The sequence below is a fragment of the Plecotus auritus genome (assembly GCF_963455305.1).
Source record: "Plecotus auritus genome assembly, chromosome: 13".
Taxonomy (NCBI): domain Eukaryota; kingdom Metazoa; phylum Chordata; class Mammalia; order Chiroptera; family Vespertilionidae; genus Plecotus; species Plecotus auritus.
Window position 1 is genome coordinate 20,636,444 of NC_137779.1, and position 17,872 is coordinate 20,654,315.

At 43.9% G+C, this 17,872-nt stretch overlaps 1 protein-coding gene across 2 annotated transcripts in view; it reads right to left on the reverse strand.

Moving 5' to 3' along the window:
* The window catches only part of SNX19 (sorting nexin 19), a 32,943-nt gene extending 25,906 nt beyond the window's left edge, over positions 1-7,037 (reverse strand). Inside the window, exons 1-4 of one of the 2 annotated variants that reach the window (XM_080650083.1) lie at positions 4,828-7,037; positions 2,547-2,685; positions 1,418-1,518; positions 951-1,070 (exon numbers count right to left, since the gene is read on the reverse strand). In XM_080650083.1, the coding sequence (XP_080506209.1) occupies positions 951-1,070; positions 1,418-1,518; positions 2,547-2,685; positions 4,828-6,525 (2,058 nt within the window). In that variant the 5' untranslated portion in view covers positions 6,526-7,037. The remainder of the gene's footprint in view (positions 1-950; positions 1,071-1,417; positions 1,519-2,546; positions 2,686-4,827) is intronic. The other variant, XM_080650084.1, reaches the window with a different exon arrangement.
* Between the last annotated feature and the right edge of the window lie 10,835 nt (positions 7,038-17,872).

A 17,872-nucleotide genomic window follows, 5' to 3' on the forward strand; every position in this document is an offset into this window, starting at 1 on the left:
GTACAGACTAGGGCATAACAATCCAGGGAAAGAACTCAGAGGGTAGCATGAATGTGCTTAACGTGGCTTCGACAATATAATTTGCTCTCTAGGCTCACAAAATTGTAGTCTTTGGGAAAGGTCCTTATCTGTTTTGTTCACTGTTGTATCATGAACAGCTAGTACAGTACACAGCTTTAAACAGGCAAGCAGTATGTAGATGCTGAAAGAATCAATGAATGAACTTTGAGGATTTTACCTTGTGCAACCCTCTCTAGTTTGCAGTTCTTTCATCAGAGCAGTAAATGTCTCCCAACTCCCACCATGGGAAATTCCACTTTATCATTTTATCCCCTGAAGTCTAGATGAGAAGAGAGAGGCCCCTCTTCTGCCAACAAGTCAGTGTTTTCTAACTTTTTAAAAAAATATGAAGACATCCTTGGATAAACATAAACCTCGGACTTTTGCCTTGGGGACTGTAAAATCAGTTGGTAATCACTGCTTGCAGGCTCCAATGTGTTACACAGATGTCCTTCTCCTACCATCTCCAAAGGTCCTGAGATACCCTGCTCTCCAGCAGAGAATGACTACACCAATCTAAATCCAGCTTAGTGCCCTACTTAGGGGGTTCTTTCCTGAGTGACCAACATTGGGAATGACTTTCACCTTCAGGAAGGACTTTCCTGTCCCTACCTATCTATGAGGTATAGATCTATTCTTACATCCCGCCACTAGAATAACTATGTCCCTAGCAGATATGTGTACATTTATAGTGTCATGGATAACGTTCCCTCCAAGTTGCTCACTGTAATTCAACAAGTTGATATCCAACCAATATCTGGGAATAGGGCTTGAAAATCCTAGTCCATGTTCTACTGACTCCTCTGTGCTGCCTCTCGCCACCCTCCGCCTCCCTTATTTTTAAAGCACTGCCTCCACTCTGGTAAGAACTGAGGCTGAGCGTATAGTACCTTGTCTATTCTGGAGACCATGAACGGTTTCTTGACAAAGGCAATACGAGCATCTGTGTTCAGAGCAAGAAACTCCTGCATCTCCTCACTGTTAGCAATCTCAGGAATGGCGCAGAGTTGCTGCAAAAGACATGAGAAGGACTTCAAAGAGAAATTCCAGTCCCCTAGATCTCCCCACCCTGGCTTGGGTGTCTGGTGGGTAAAAAGAGCATAGAGCCCTAGCCGGTTTGGCTCAGTGGATAGAGCGTCGGCCTGTGGACTGAAGGGTCCTGGGTTTGATTCCGGTCAGGGGCACATGCCTGGGTTGAGAGCTCAATCCCCAGTGGGGGGTGTGCGGGAGGCAGCTGATCAGTGATTCTCTCTTATCATTGATGTTTCTATCTCTCTCCCTCTTCCTTCCTCTCTGAAATCAATAAATTTTTTTTTTTTTTTTTAAAGAGCATAGAGACAAACAGAAGGATGCTGACCTTTAGGAATGATTCCAGGAGGCTCTTACGGGCTTCTACTCTGTCACTATCCATATTTCCAAATGGGAGATCTGGAAAGAGCTTTTTAGGACCCTTCACATCTTAAAAAAAAAGAAAAAAGAAAAAGTATAATCACTTAACAGAACTTAACTAAAAAGAACAAAGCAGAACTGTTGAATATATTTCCCTGAGATTTTTTATTTCAGAAGTTCCAAATATACCCCAGGGATATAATACATACAATCTACTCCCATTATTAATGTTAATATTAAGATAGAAGAGACCACACACTACAATGGTTACAAATGAGGGCCCTGAAATCCAATTGCCCAAGTTTAAATTTAGGCTCCAATTCCTCCTATAATAACGACCTTAGGCAAGCTGCTTAATCTTTCGTTGACTTTTTTTGTAAAGTGGAGATAATGATAGCATTTATCTCATAAGCTGTTATGAGAATTCAATGAGCTAAGTATGTGTAAAGTGCTTAGAAGAGAACCTGGCATATATTTTCAAGTTTGGCTTAGCTATTATTATTAAGAAAGAAAATGCATAACTGAAATCCACAATTTATGCCTAAGCTTATTAAAATGTTTATTTGGGTGATCGTTAGCTTTTTAAAATAAACACACTTTATTTAAAAAATAAACTTGCTGCTTATTAGCTTACTTTCAGAGTTAAATTTTATTACATTTTCTTATTGTCTCTGTGTCTCATGGCATACCTAAAAAACCTGGTTGTTAAAGCAAAGCTGGCAAGAATTTCTGGATATTTTAATATTTAAGAGCAATCAATGTATGAATCTGGAAAAGTTAATTTAATTCCTCATGCTACCTCATAGACATAAGTGGAAATGTGAAAGTTTCTTTATTAAGCTTAAACTAAATAGACTCCAGAACAAAGAATTCGGTGGCAAAGGAATATCTCAGAAACAATGGGACCATTGTTGTCCAGTACTAAACCCCAAATCACCTGAATGCAAAGTGGGAGGAGGGGTGGCAGAGTACAGGACTCTTAATGCTGCCTTCTCTCCCTCCACCTTCCCCACAAACCAATAGGCCCCCAGCCTCTCAGATCAAGGGGGCTAGATGTGAAAGCAAGCAGGCAGTCCAGGCCTGGGGAAACTCCTGACTTTTGATGAACTTTCGGAGATCTGATTTCTCCTCCAGACGGGTCTGTAGATTCAGGAACTCGCGGTAGCGGCGATTAACAGTGTGGTATGCCAACTGCTGCAGGTTGCTGCTGTTCTCGGTGTCAAGGGCCGTCTCATACTGTTGAATGGATAAATTTGTTTACTGCATCAGCTCAATAGCCACACAGTAAGAGGAGAGTAGGGGTAAGGAAGGGATCTATTCTTATTCTGTTCCCAAACCTACCAGATCTGATTGCTGCACTACGTTGTAATGAACAACTCAAGGTCCAAGGGTGGCTGAATTAAAGAATGAGAATATATTTTCCAACATAATATGGCCTAGAAAGTGAAAAATGAGTTTTATTGCTCTCTACTCCTTCCATCTCAAAGCTCCCTCCTGCAAACACTTTCACTTATAAAAATGGCTACATAACTACTCTACAAATCCCAGAGTGTAAAACAGAAGGTACAACACTGATAAAAAAAATACTACCTCTTCCACCCCTCAATTATGGGGTTGGGTGTTACAAAGAGATTACAATTTTGTCATTATATTCACTCAGTGATTATGTATATTAGTTTGGGGAAAAATAATTCATAACAACTGATGAACAAAAATCATTTGTTTGCCGAAACCGGTTTGGCTCAGTGGATAGAGCGTCAGCCTGCGGACTGAAAGGTCCCAGGTTCGATTCCGGTCAAGGGCACGTACCTTGGTTGCGGGCACATCCCCAGTGAGGGGGTGTGCAGGAGGCAGCTGATCGATGTTTCTCTCTCATCGATGTTTCTAGCTCTCTATCCCTTTCCTCTCTCTTCCTCTCTGTAAAAAATTAATAAAATATATTTAAAAAAATCATTTGTTTGTCTGGAATGCATTAAAGGGTCAAGTGTTTTGATTTTTTTGTTGTTGCTGTTCAGGGAAGATGAATTATTAGTCTTGGAACGAAACAATATTTTTTTCCTAAGTACAAGTCATCTGTATTAGAAGTCATGTGAAAATTGGAGATGTTGTAAGGGGTTAAAGTTTGCCGTCTTCATATGCTAGTAGGGCCAGTATATGGGGAAAAAAAGAACTTGTACTGTATGCTTCCCAGAGCCAGCACCCTGAACAGCATGAAAGGTGCAACTTGGTATAGGAGAAGACTTTTGGACCCAGTAGTTAAATTACAGTGAAACGCTCTGGAAGAATAATGTATGTGCTTATTCTCATTAGAGGTAGGTTATTGTGGTTTGGTTGAAGTACTATATTGTGGGCAAGTGATGTAAGAAACAATCTCCCTTGTCGGTGGGATATGAGGCTGGTGTTTTAAAAATTTCTAGAGCCATGGAGAAAGGGAGAGGTATTCATTATGAACTGACATGAGCAAAGCAGTCCATCAGGCCAGGAAAAGGCTTAGGTAAGAAACAGGTGGAATTCCAGGTAGAACTTTCAAACTTGGGAACACCATGGAGTTATAATGCTTCCCATGGAATATTCTACTCCTTGAGGGACACTATCAATACTTACATTCCCAAACCTGGCTACGCCTCAAAATCACTTGGGCTGCTTTTTAAATATATATATTCTGACAGCCTCTTCCATATTTTGAATAAGAATTTCCTAAGTGGGGTCCTAGGATTTTTTAAAAAATACAGCTCTCAGGAGACTTGGAGGAAGCCTATCCTAAAACCTGTTTTAAGGAATTATTGCTTTAATAATTAGAGTCTAATTGAACCAGCCATCTGATACATAAACTCCCTTTATTATCATTTCTGCAAATGAGGATTTTACTGTCTTCTGAGAAATATATTGGTAAATAATATTCCTTCCCAAACAAGAAGATACTAGTATTTTAAAAAAAGAAATAAATTACCCTGGCCAGTGTGGTTCCGTTGGTTGGAGCATCATCCCATACACCAAAAGGTGGCGGGTTCAAATCCTGGTCAGGGTGTGCGGGGGAAGCGACTGATCAATGTTTCTCTCTCTCAAATCAGGTTTTTAAAAGTTTATAATTATTTTAAAAAAAATAAATTAGCAGGGAAAAAGTATGGAAAGAGAATTTCTGGACAAGGCTCTACACTTTGGGAACCACTCAAAAATATGACCCTCAGTATCCTAACAACCCTGAAATTCTAGGATTGTTTATATGGGTATTGCACAGAAACCTATTGTTTTACAGATGAACTTCATACTCATAGCAAACAAAGAGTAGCCTCTCTCCTTGAGAGCCTTAGCTCCACTGATGGCTTTCCAAACCCATTCCAAGCCTAGAGTGGGTGACCACATTTCCAGTCCTGTTACCTTCACCGTGTAGAGCGTGTATGGGTGGAATCCGGTGCCACTGTGCTCTCGAGCAGTAATGGTGCCAGTGATACGCAGGTTCTGGATGACAACTGGGCCATCTGGGCTGCTCAGGGGCTCAAAGCTGAAGGTTGCTGAGCTGAGAGGACCAGCTGGGGAGGAGGAAAGCAGAACCGGTGGCAGACTAGGATCGAGGGAGCTCACACCATTGGTAAGATCTTTCTCTAAGCAGGAGGGTCTTGGTGGGCAGGTCCTTTCTGGACTTGCCAGCAAAGTTGTAAGAGAGGTGACATCTTGCTCTGCCTCCTTGTCTGCTGTGTCAATCTGGATCTCTGGGCAGGAATTCAACATGGAGACCAGACCTGTCTCTTTTTCTGTTCCTGGGCCTTCCTCAGCCTCTGCTCCTTCAATTCCTTCAGAACCCTCATCATCCTTAGTCTGCAGAGACTGGGAACCCCCTAGGGCACACAGGGCATCCTGGAGCCCGTCAGACATGTAGTTGCCTGGCGTCATGAGCATGATGGTTTCTTTGCTGAGTTCAGACAAGGGAGACTCCAGCTCTGTGTCCTCACACAAGAACAGAGGGCCTCGGATATCTGGCTGTAGGAAATGAGATGAGTTGTTTCCTACTTTTCTTTCCTCTGGCACTCCACCCAAATCTCCCTCTATAGCTTCATGGCCTTCTTCAACTTCTGGGGAGGAGCGTACCTGTCCCTCTGGCTCTTCACAGTTTAGGAGCAGCTGGGCTGCAGCTGGAGAAGGGGCTCTCGCTTCTGGCAGACTCTGTACCTCAACAACCAGTGGCAGAGATGTGGGCACTGAGGGCTGCTCCAGGGCACTGGCTGGACAGTGTGATTTAACCACTCCTCCTGGAGTACTTCTGGCCTTGGAAAAGATGCTCACAAGTATAAGGTGGATCCAGTCGGGATCTGACAGCTTGCTAATCAGTGGCAAGATCACATTGCAAGTAATGAGCTCCACCACTACATGGCGTCCTGTCCGAGTCTCCAAGTGGGGCTTTGGCACTAGTCCTTGAAGCAACAAACTCACAATGTTACGTGTATAGGCAACCTCGGCACTGGCGCTTTGGACCGCCGGATGTGGGGCGGTAGCCCTGCAGTAAGCCTCCCAGAGTTGGGAGGGTTCCACCCCACCACTCTGCTTCCCTGCTGTAGCCTCCTTGGCCTGAATATAGCTCTGCAGGTGACAACCGCAGAGCATCAGAAGCCTTTGGGCAAGAGCAGGACTGTTCACCATGCCCATCCTTTTCCGCAGCTCCTGGGCCAACCCTCTCATGGCCGCCTCCATTTCTTCCTCGAAGGCTGGCTCCTGGCTCACAGAGCGATACCATGATGACACAAAGTCCCGAATAATCATCTGGATGGTGCGGTTGATCTCCTGTTCCAGCTGCCTCTCTGCCTCGGGGTCTGGAGAGCAGACGGCCATGGGGAAGAAGCGCTCTAGATGCAGCCGACCGGAAGCCCCCACAAGGGCATTTGAGCCCTGCCACCCTCCCAGCACCAGGAGCAGCGCAAACACGAGGCAGAGAAGCCACACACTGACCAGAAAGTGGGTGACCAGGAACGAGCCAAGCACGATCCCCACCACCATCAACTTCCGGCTGCTCAGCAGGTTACTGAGGCCACAGCTGGGCATGGCTGGGGTCCCTTGTGCTGAGGACACTGTTTCTGCCTTCATGGTGGAAAGGACGGCTGCTCTCTTTCTATTTCACCTCGGAGTTAGGGATGGGGCATAACTGTGTCCCGGATACTAGGGAATCTGGGGTGCGATGGGGCCGCGGATCTGGGCCTCGACGTCCTACAGGCACTGCCAAGCGATGGCGGCTCTGCCTCTCGCCCTCGCACCTGGCGCTGCCGGCGGCCACGCCGCTCTCCGGGGAACCTCCGCGGCCCTCATGCTGCGGTGTCGGGCTCCTCGCAGCCTCAGGAGGCGGGGCGGGGCCGCAGGGCTCCCTCCCCAAACTCACAGACGCCAAGGCTGGGCGGGGATCTCACCCCGCGGGCGGCGCGGCCAGACCGAGCCCAGGTGCCCTGGGCGCAAGGATGTCTCCTCCGCGGGCTCCGCAGACGCGCTTCGCAGAAGCTCTCCACCGAGCTGGGGCGGCCCGGGCGGGCGACTGGGCTCCGCAGCCCAGATGCCCTCCAGGGAGGCCGGCCCGCGGCCACCGGCGACAGCTTCCGGGTCGCCGTGGGTGGGAGCAAGGCATTCTGGGAGAGCGGCCGCGCCCCCGGAGGCGCGGCGCTGCTCGGCGCCCCCTGGTGTTCAGGAGACGCCACGACAGCACTATGAGAAAATGTTCTCATTTTAAGCCCCCCAAATTATCACATAGTGCTACGGAAAAAATTGATTTATGCCTCAATACCATTCACATAAATATAAAATATATTTTAAAATCCAACAACACGTATTTTCACAAACTCCATAAACATGTACAGATCAACTCATGGAAAGAAATCCTCAATACTACAAAGGTATCCATTCTCCTCAAATTGATTTATAATGCAATTCCAATAAGAATTCCAACAGTATTTTGAGTGGAACATGACAGATTGATTCTATAATTTATATTGAAATTAAAAGGGTCAAGGATAGCCACAATACTAAAGGAGAAGAATAAGGTGAAAGGACTTGCCCTTCCAGATATCAAGTATTACTATAAATTTGTGGTGATTAAAACCCTGTGCTATTGGTGCCAGGATAGACAAACTGTCCAATGAAAGAAGACAGAGTCCTGAAAGAGACTGATGAATATACATGGCCCAATAAGCTTTCAGATCAACTAGAGGGAAGGAGGGACCATTCAATAATGGATATGGGACCATTGATTTTCCATAGCAAGAAAATAACATCAGATATCTACTGTACAAAAATCAATTCCAGATGGATCTTAAATATAAAAGTAAAACTTTAAAACTGTTAGAAGAAAATGTGGGTGAATGTATTTCAGACCTCAGGGTGGAGAAATATTTCTTAAAATAGAAAAAAACCACTCATCAAGGTAGAAGAATTGATGAATTTATTACAGTAGAACTTAGGATTTCTGTATATCATAAGTCATGATGAAGAGAGCAGAGAGCTATATATGAGCAGAAGTTATTTGCAATACATTGTGATTGAAAACATTCATATATCTAAATATTTTTTAAAACTACACACAGTAAGAAAACACCCAACTAACCTGATAAACAAACTGGTAAAATAAATAAATCAAGAGAATTACTCTTACACACTTTGGTGGGTATGTGAAATTCAAAATACTTTGGAAAAGTATTTGGCATTGGGAAATTGAACTTTTCTGTAGTTTATTTTCCATCAATCCCACTTTTAGATATGTATCCTACAAAAATTCTTCACCTGTGCACTAGGAGACATAAAAGATTGTTCAAAAATACATTGACATACTTTTCATAATATAAAATAATCCCTGGAAACATCCTGAGTGCTCATTCACAGAACCATACCTACATGTACTAGTATAACAACTTAGGTAAGTCTAAGGGACAAAACAAGTCTTTAGAACAGAGCTTATGAAACCTGACCACGTGGGTATCTTGTTAAAATGAAGATCCTCATTTAGCGAATCCAAGCTAGTGCTCCAGATTGTGCATTTCCAACAAGATTTTGGGTGATGCTTCTGCTTCTGCCCAAAGATTAAAGTTCGATTAGCAAGGTCCTAAGACTACATTTGGTAAATACCCTCTTTGTGGAGTTCAAGACCAAGCTACATCACTGTGCTATTTAGGTAAACAGTACCTACATATGGCATAAACTAACAAAAAAGGCAATCATATAATTCAGGGTAGTGATTATTATTTGGGGGAACAGGACTTGGAGGACTGTGTAGATACATACAAGCTATTGGTAATGTTGTAGTTCTTAAGTTGTATGGTGCATCATGGATTTTGTCATATTAACTAGCTCTATAATCTTGACCTCAACCTTGTGATACTGATTTGTAATCAATAAAAAGACAAGATTAGGTCAGTAGGCATTTTCAACCCTCACTATTCACCAGAATCACCTGGGGGATATTTAAAAACCACTTATATCTACTCCCAATTGCCAGATATTCTGATTTCATTAATCTGCTTAAAAGTGGGTATTGACGTTAAGTAAAAAGTTGCTGTGTGGTGCTAATGTGTAACTAGATTTGAAAACTGTTGTAAGTAACAGAACACCGTTAAAGTTCTCCTTAATGTTAGTATTCTGTGATTTGAACATAAAATATTTTTTTTTCTTATGAATTGCTCTTGTTGGAAAGGGTTTCCTGGTTCAGCTTAAAAATCATGTTCTTCAGTAATTAAAATAGGGGCTTTTATACTGTAATCTTCCTCACCAATTGGAGCTTTGTCATATGACTCACTCTTGTTTTCCTGTTTTCTGGTACAATGCCCAGCAGAGTTGTCACTTAATGCACATGCGTGTAGAGGTACCAATGAATAATGGTTCACTGAGCTCTGGTTCGCTGAGTATTAGCCAGAAGTCTCCTCCAGGCTAATTTTCCTCTCTCCCTGGGCTCCCAGAGCAATTTACATTTACTGCATTGAGACACTGCTACTTAGTACAATGGTGTGTTTACAGGTCTCTCTCTCCCACTACATGGTGAGCTCCTCAAGGCCAGGGTCAGGGATGATCTAATTTCAGACCCTTAGAGCTTAGTCCAGTGCCTCGGTAACTGTTTAGTAACGTGGTAGATAAATGATGGTTGAAAATATTTCTATAGTGTATCGTTACCCTTTGCTGCTTCACCCCTGGTCATAATGTAATCACTCAGGAGTCAGGACTTCGGCAGCAGCATCTCTGATTTCTGCAGAGCTTGTTCTGCAGAAAGCAGACTTAATATTTTATTTTATTTTATTTTATTTTATTTATTTTTATTGATTTCAGAGAGGAAGGGAGAGGGAGAGAGAGAGAGAAACATCAATGATGAGAGAGAATCATTCATCAGCTGCCTCCTGCACACCCTCTACTGAGTTTCAAGCCCTCAATCTGGGTATGTGCCCTTGACTGAAATCGAACCTGGGACTCTTCAGTCTACAGGCCGACGCTCTATCCACTGAGACAAACCAGCTAGGGCTGGACTTAATATTTTAGAGTAGTTTTAGGTTCACAGAAAAATTGAGCAGAAAGTACCAAGAGTTCCCTTATGCTCTCTGTACCCCCATATGCACAGCCTTCCCTACTATCAACATCCTGTACATGTGTTGTAATTGATTAACCTACATGGATACAGTATCATCACTGAAAGTCCGTAGTTGACATTAATTAGGGCTCACTCTTTGTGTTCACTTTTAATGGTTTGGATAAATGTGCACTGACATGCAGCCACCATTAAAGTATTATACAGAAGAGTTTCAGTGACCTCCAATTCCTCTGTGCTGTACACATGCATCCCCACTGGCAACCACTGGTCTTTTTATTGTCTTCATAGTGTTGTCATTTCCAGAGTGTCACATCGTTGAAATCATACAGTATGTAGCCTGTTCAGATTGGCTTCGTTGACCTAGTGATATAGTTAAGTCTCCTCCAGACCTCGTTGTGGCTTGGTAACTCATGTATTTTTAGCACTGAATAATATCCTACTGTCTGGCAGTTTTGAGAGAGGAGACTTAGAGTGCAGGCTAAGAGCATAGGGTCTGGGGTAGGTACCTAAGGTCCAGTTTCAGTGCCACCAGCTGAAAACTCTGAGCCTTCAATATCAGTTTTCTAATATGGGGATATTGATAATATTAACTACATAGGATTCAAATGAGAGCTAAGCAAGTTAATAGATGTAAAATACCTTAGAATCTGGTACATAGTAAATGCTGTATAATATATAAATGTTTGCTCTTATTTGTATTATTATTTTTATTTTTTCCTTTTCTGCATGTTTTTTAAAAAATCTTTATCATTTAAAATATATACTAGTATGTCCCCCTCTTCCCCCCATTGACCTCTTCTAGCCTGCTCCCACCCTCTACCCCAAGCTCTTATTTTTAACTAGAGACACGGTGCATGAAATTCGTGCACGGGTAGGGTCCCTAGGCCTGGCCGGCTATCAGGGCTGATCGGGGCCTTCTAGCTGCCAGCTGGGGCCTTCCTTCCCCAGCTGCCAGCTGTGGGCGAGGGCCTTCCTTCATTCTGCACCGCCCTCTGGTGGTCAGTGCACGTCATAGCAAGTGATCAAACTCCCTGTAGAACTCCTGAGGGGACACTTTGCATATTAGCCTTTTATACACTGAGTGGCCAGATTATTATGATCTCTGAACACATAATAATCTGGCCACTCAGTGTATATCCTATATAATAAAAGGCTAATGTGTAAATTGTCCCCTCGACCAGGAGTTCGACCAGAGGGCAGGCCGGCCAACCGCCCATGTTCCCTCCCCCTGGCCAGGCTGGCCGGACCTCACCAATGCGTGAATTCATGCACCGGGCCTATACACACACACACACACACACACACACACACACACACACACACACTGAGTGGCCAGATTATTATGCGTTCAGAGATCATAATAATCTGGCCACTCAGTGTATATATAGACTAGAGGCCTGGTGCACAAAATTCGTGCACAGGGTGGGGAGATCCCTCAGCCTGGCCTGCACCCTCTCCAATCTGGGACCCCTACACCTTTTTCTTATCTAGCTAATCTCTTCACATTTAAAAAAAATTAACTGAAATACCACCTACTCTAGGAAATCTTCTTTAAACAAATCTCTTTACAATCTGTATTAAGTATTTTCATAGTATATCATTCTTTTTCTTTAGCAGCAACTTAGAGTGGATGCAATCTGCTTCTCATTCTTGCCTCTGAATTCTTTCTTATTGCTCTTATAATAGAGCAGCTTATCCAATTTACATTTGCCCTTCAAGGGCTTATATTTGGTTCAGTTTCTAGTTGGCTCCCTGCCTTTTTTTTTTTAAGCAATAAATTTGGGTTGTGATAGTAAACCTCACTTGTAATCAAGCCTGTAGGTCTCCCTATCTGAATATTTCTATAATACCTATCACTTTAGCATACCAGAGATTGTGTTCATTCATAGAAAATAACAATAAATGTCACCCGATCATTTGATCTTCCAGTAATATTTTATAGCAGGATGTATTATTCTAGTAATTTAACTATTACAAAACTGAGGCATACAGAAATAAATCACATTGAACAATAAAGAATATCTCAAATATCAAAGCACATTAGGGCCTCCCTTGTTCTGTGCCTCAAATATCATAGCACAGTACACAGTTCACATGGAACTCAGCTTCCTTTAAAACAGGAAGGGATGTCATACTCATGAAGCAGCTACTTCCACACATTTTTTAAAATTTAATTCATATCACATATTCTTTGTACTAATTGTTGAAAAAACACCCTAGCAATTGCCTCTGTTCCTCTCTGTATTGTTGCCTTACGTTCTGATGTCATTACTGCACTTTTATCATCTAATTCATTCTAATAAGATTGTGAATTATTTAAGGGCAGAGATCATGACTTGAGTTTGTGTTTCTCTGTCACGGTGCCTAGATAAATACTCAAATGCCATCCAGTCCAAATGACTGTGATGAGAGAGGCCCACCATTGCTGGAGACCTCTGATTTTTATTTCAGGGGCCTCACTTATTCTGTGCCTTTACTGAGGGGTGAGTAGGGGCTGAGGGAATTTGAGGAAACCCAGACAGAATTCTCTTCCTGCAAGATTTTGCCAAGCTGGTGCCCAGGACCACTGGGCATTTGTCCAATTAAAATCCTGACACACAGCAATAACAAAGGCACTGGCCCTGACCGGTTTGGCTCAGTGGATAGAGCGTCGGCCTGCGGACTTAAGGGTCCTGGGTTCGATTCCGGTCAAGGGCATGTACCTTGGTTGCGGGCTCATCCCCAGTGGGGGGTGTGCAGGAGGCAGCTGATCGATGTTTCTCTTTCATTGATGTTTCTAACTCTCTATCCCTCTCCTGTCCTCTCTGTAAAAAATCAATAAAATATATTTTTTTAAAAAAAAAACAAAAACAAAGGCACTGGTCTCCCAGGGCTAATGCGTGGGGATCAAACCCCAGCCTGCAGGAACTCACCCCCACGGTCAGGGCCAGGCTGATGGGTGGACCTGGGCTGGTGCTCCTGACTCTGGGGAGAGGGAGACTTCCGTGACCCGAGAAACTACTATCAACCGAAAAGTCAGAGAAGCACAGAGGATGGTTCAAAAACACCAAAGATAACGCTGGCGATTCCTTCAATCTCTGGGGTAAAAACAAACCAAAACAAGACCCTGAACTTGTACATGCAAGCGCGGGAAAACGTTGCTCAAGGGAAAAGTGATTCAGACCCAGGCCGGAAGCTGCAGGCTAGAGGCCCGGATGCTGCGCCGCGTGCGAAGGCGGAGGGACTCTGCGCCAGGCCCACGCTAAGCGGCCGGAAGCTGGGCGGCTGGTACGTGGGGGCCGCACACAAAGGCCACGGGGGAAGAGGGGGGAAAGTTGCCTCCAGACCGCGCTGGAGCAGAGCCCTTTCTTCCTAAGTAGTGAACAAGGTGGAGAGCTCCAGGGCTCCAGGGCTGCACGCTGGGGCCTGCCAGAGGCAAGCGCTTGCCCGCCATCTTCTCCAGCCAACCACCTCAGGCTCCGTGGCCCCTAGGCTGCCACCAGCCCGCCTGCCTGCCCCTTCTCCTCACCTGTAGGGTGGCCCCTCACTGGCAGCCTGCGAGCACTTGGGCTCTGGCAGGTCCCGGAACAGGTCCTTGGTGGAATGGGACTGGCGCGGCTCCTCCTGAGCCGGCTGCAGCCGCAGGCACCGGGGCCGCTATGTCAGGAAGGACATCCGGAAGGTCGTCCAGAAGACCTCTGGTCTATTTAGCACACTACCCTTTCATTAGTATAGATGAGAAGCTAAACATTTGTTTGTTCACTGGACAACATTTTTAAGGCTTTGGCCCTCTACATTTTCGAACTCTCCCTTGTTAGGGTGGAAGAGGCGGGTAGAACTTGGGTGAAGACGGAGAAGCCCTTCCAAGCTTGACAGACGTGGAACACACAAGGCTATCAGCAGGATCCCCGGGAGCCTCCTTGCCACTCCATCATCCGCACAAAGCCGTGTTCCTGCGGCTCAGGTTTGTGTTCTGTAGCTGTCTGCACCAGGGACTTGTCAGGGGTGAAATGAAAAATTTTATCCTTCTTTCTCATTTTTCTTGATGTCTCAGTCATGGAGGGTTTCACATTCAGGGCCATTTGGGTGTCATCAACACATCAAGTTTAAAGAGGAAAGATGACGAATCGTGAATGTTTATGAGGAAATGGCAGCAATTATAATGATGGTAATGAAGAGGGAAGTGAAGAGATTGGCCCGGTGGGATGTGTCTGGGAGCCTAGGACAGTGGAGGGAAATGCTCCGGTGGATGTGGGCATTACCACGGCACCAAGATGGATGGAACGTCTTACCCAGCAGCCCTTCCAGATTCATTATTATTATTTTTTTTAGAACTATGCCTTGTGGAACCAGGTTTGCAAGTTTTATACTGAGTGAACAGCTATTTCTTATGTTAAGTTATTTCAGCTGTGGAATAGAGAATTGTTGAAATAAATGGCTGGAGAATTCGAATTGCATTCATTCTTGACATCGGTACTGACAAATAGCTTCATTCTTCCACTGAAATGGAAAGTTTACTAGACGGAGACACAGGCAGGTTCTGGGGAGTGGGGGGAGGCATCAGCATTTTATTTTTACTATAACTCTTCTAAGATGCTGTGAGAGAGTAAAATAAAATGCTATTCTGAAATCCCTTTGGAATCCATCCCTTGCCCCGTCCTCCACGTTCGACTGGAAATAAAACCAATTAAAAAGTTAATTTATAACCAGTATAAAACCCAACCAGACAACTGGTTATAATTGCATGAGCATGGAGTTCCCAGGAGGAATGGAGCTGGTAGGTGGTGGAGATGAGAGCTCAGCACTCTGATGGGTTGAGCTGGAGCACCTGCTAGTTTGAACCAGCCCCCCAGAAGCTGGGCATCTTCATGGAGAAATGATTGACCGTGGGACGGTCTTATGGGATCTGGAGAATTTGCCAGAGCCCTGAAAACTGTTCATATGAAAATTATAGATTTCTCCTTGACATCTCCTCAGTGCTGGATGCCTCTCTCCTCCTTGCCAACAGCAATCACTGCAAGGAGAGAGGCAAAGAGTGTGGCATTCTATGAAGCCACGGCCAGAGGTTCAAATTTAAAGTTTGTTGCTGAACGTAGAGAGTCTCGCTGAGATCCTTGTGTAGTAAATTATTTGAACTTGGCTCTAGGAGTCTCGCAGAAAAATTCTATTAGGTTTTCAATATCCACATTGTCAAGGTGTTTCAGTGAATGCATGATTCAGAGTTTAGACTCTTGGGACCGTAGTCCTTATGGTACTAGAAAGTGTCAAGGCTACTTACTTATTTGACAATGCCCGTGACACCCAGGCATGGATAAGCTTGCAGTTTCATGTTCTGCTTAGCCATTAATAGTAGGTCAAGGTTTCATAAATAAAGGTTTTGAGGTCCTCCCACATGACATGAGAGAGAAACATCTATCAGTTCCCTCCCATCTGTGCCCCAACCAGGGAATGAACCCGAAACCTAGGTATGTGCCCCGACTGAGAATTGAACTGGCAATCTTTCTGGTGTATGGCATGACGTTCCATCCAACTGAGCCACGGGCGAGGCTGCATGCCTAGTAATTCTTCGCTAGATTTCAGACATTATGACTTTTCTTGGTGTTTGATGCTTTTGTACTTTTGTCACTATTCTTGAGTTTTGTTCTGGGATGTATTTAAGTTACTTGTTAGCAATTTGACCTCCTCCGGTCTCACTTTAATTTCTGTTATGCAGGACTAGAAAAGCATTTAATTTGAAGCTGATTTTTCCCCCCACCACTATGCCAGCAAAACCCTTCTGAGTACTCTTTTCAGTGCACTATTAATTATGAAGCTTTCCCTTATGGCTAGTGAGCACAGGCATTGTTTTAGTCCTATGGGAGCTTTGTGTCTGTTCTTTATAATCCTTTCTTTAAAATTACATTTTATTGGGGTGACATTGGTCAACATGAACATATGGTTTCCTGTGTGGATTTCTAAATGATAAAATCTGTATATAGCACCATGTGCCCACCACCCAAAGTCAAATCTTCTCCTGTCATCTCATATTTGGATCCCCTTCTCCCCCTCCCCCCGTCCCTCTGGCTTTATAATGCTTTTGTTTGCCTCTTTTCTGATCTTTCATAGCTTCCTCCCATGCATGTGTCCACGGCACTTAGTTGAATACTGTAAAGGAATTCTTTGCCGATCTCTGGACTTTTCCTTCTGTGTAACTCTCTCCTTATGGGCACTCTGCCTTACTAAACTCTAACTGCCTTTACCTCTCTGGGCTCCCACCTTCATCTCCTTCATTCAAGGACGGTGCTGGGCTCTGCAGGAGTTCCCCCTTCTGAATCTCCCAGCCGTGGGCAAACTACGGCCTGTGGGCCGGATCTGGCCCGTTCAGCTGTTCTATCCAGCCCGCGGAGCCAAAAGAGCGGAGGGTTCTCTTGCTCTCCCCTCCGCTCCTTTACTTTGAATTTATATTAGTTCACACAAACACTCCATCCATGCTTTTGTTCCGGCCCTCCGGTCCAGTTTAAGAACCCATTGTGGCCCTCGAGTCAAAAAGTTTGCCCACCCCTGCGTCTAGGCAGTAGACTGGGCAATAATGGGGCTAACTTTATTTCTCATCGCTCATCACTGTCCCTTGGTACCCAATGTCTACTGTCTTCAGGACTATTATTTCATATATATGCCTTAATTTTTAGTTGTTTTAAGTGGGAGCTTATATCCGCTTCCTGTTACTTCGTCTTGGACCAGTGTTTCTGTTTTGACTATTCTGGAGTATTGATAGACGTGCAGGGCATCTCAGCATCACATAGTGTGCTGTTCCCTCTGCAGAAAACACTGTTCCACATGTTGTTCACCTAATCAGCACCTATTGTCCTCTAAGTCTCAGCCCACAGACAACTTTGTTCAGAAGCCTGTCCTATGACCATCTGTTCTTTTCTAACTCCCCCCTTTTAGATGAGTTGTGGTATTCTGCACTTATTCACAGCTATATTTCTATTCCTTGTCTTTCTTCACTGCAATAGTATAAGCTCTATGAGGACAGAGGCTAGTTTTATTCCCCGCTTAAGCAAAGGAGGTTTAATAAATGTTTGATCAATAAATAGAAGATAAAGCAGTTGTTTGTGGCAGAGGCAATGGTACCTGTGGGGAGGGGTACTCAGAATAAATATTGTTGCTGGTGTGAATCACATGGTAGCTGATGAAAATTACTGACTAGGCTTGTCTATAAGCATATATGAGAAATTTAATTAAAAAGTCCAGAAATACTTTGGGTTGGGGACATTCCTCTACAGAGAATGAGGTATTTCATGGCCAAATTGGTGGGGCAAGAAGAGTCAGTAAAATCCAGGTTCTTATTATTATGATTTTATAGGCTGGTGTGCTTGGGGATATAATACAGTATATTATACTATATATCATTATATACTACATCATAATATATAATATATAATGTTTTATAGGATAAACATTTATTTATATTTGTTTGCTGCTTGTTTTACCCTCAGGATTTAGCTCTATGAAGCCAGATCCTTGGTTTGTCCTGTTCTCTGCCCCATCCCAGATTCTAGAGAAATCTTTTGTACATTGTAGGTACTCAATACATTTTGGTTAAGTATGTGAATAAGATACCTTTGGAGTACTCTGTTTTAATTTTGTTTAAGCAGTATGCTGAACTACTATTTTTTTTCTTTTTTGTTTGTTTTTCTAAACACAATCAAGTGGAAATCAAATTACATTCTCTCTTCGTTTTCTCATGCCTATAGGGAATCTGGCTATTGAGATTACAGTGGTTTAACTAGGGCTGCAATGTTCACCTGGTGGCAGCTTAACTTAATCGCAGTCAAATTACCTCTGAAGAAATTAACAGCCTTTCAAGAGCTGAGCTTGACAACGCAAACACGTGGGAGCCCCAGGGTGTCTCTACATGTC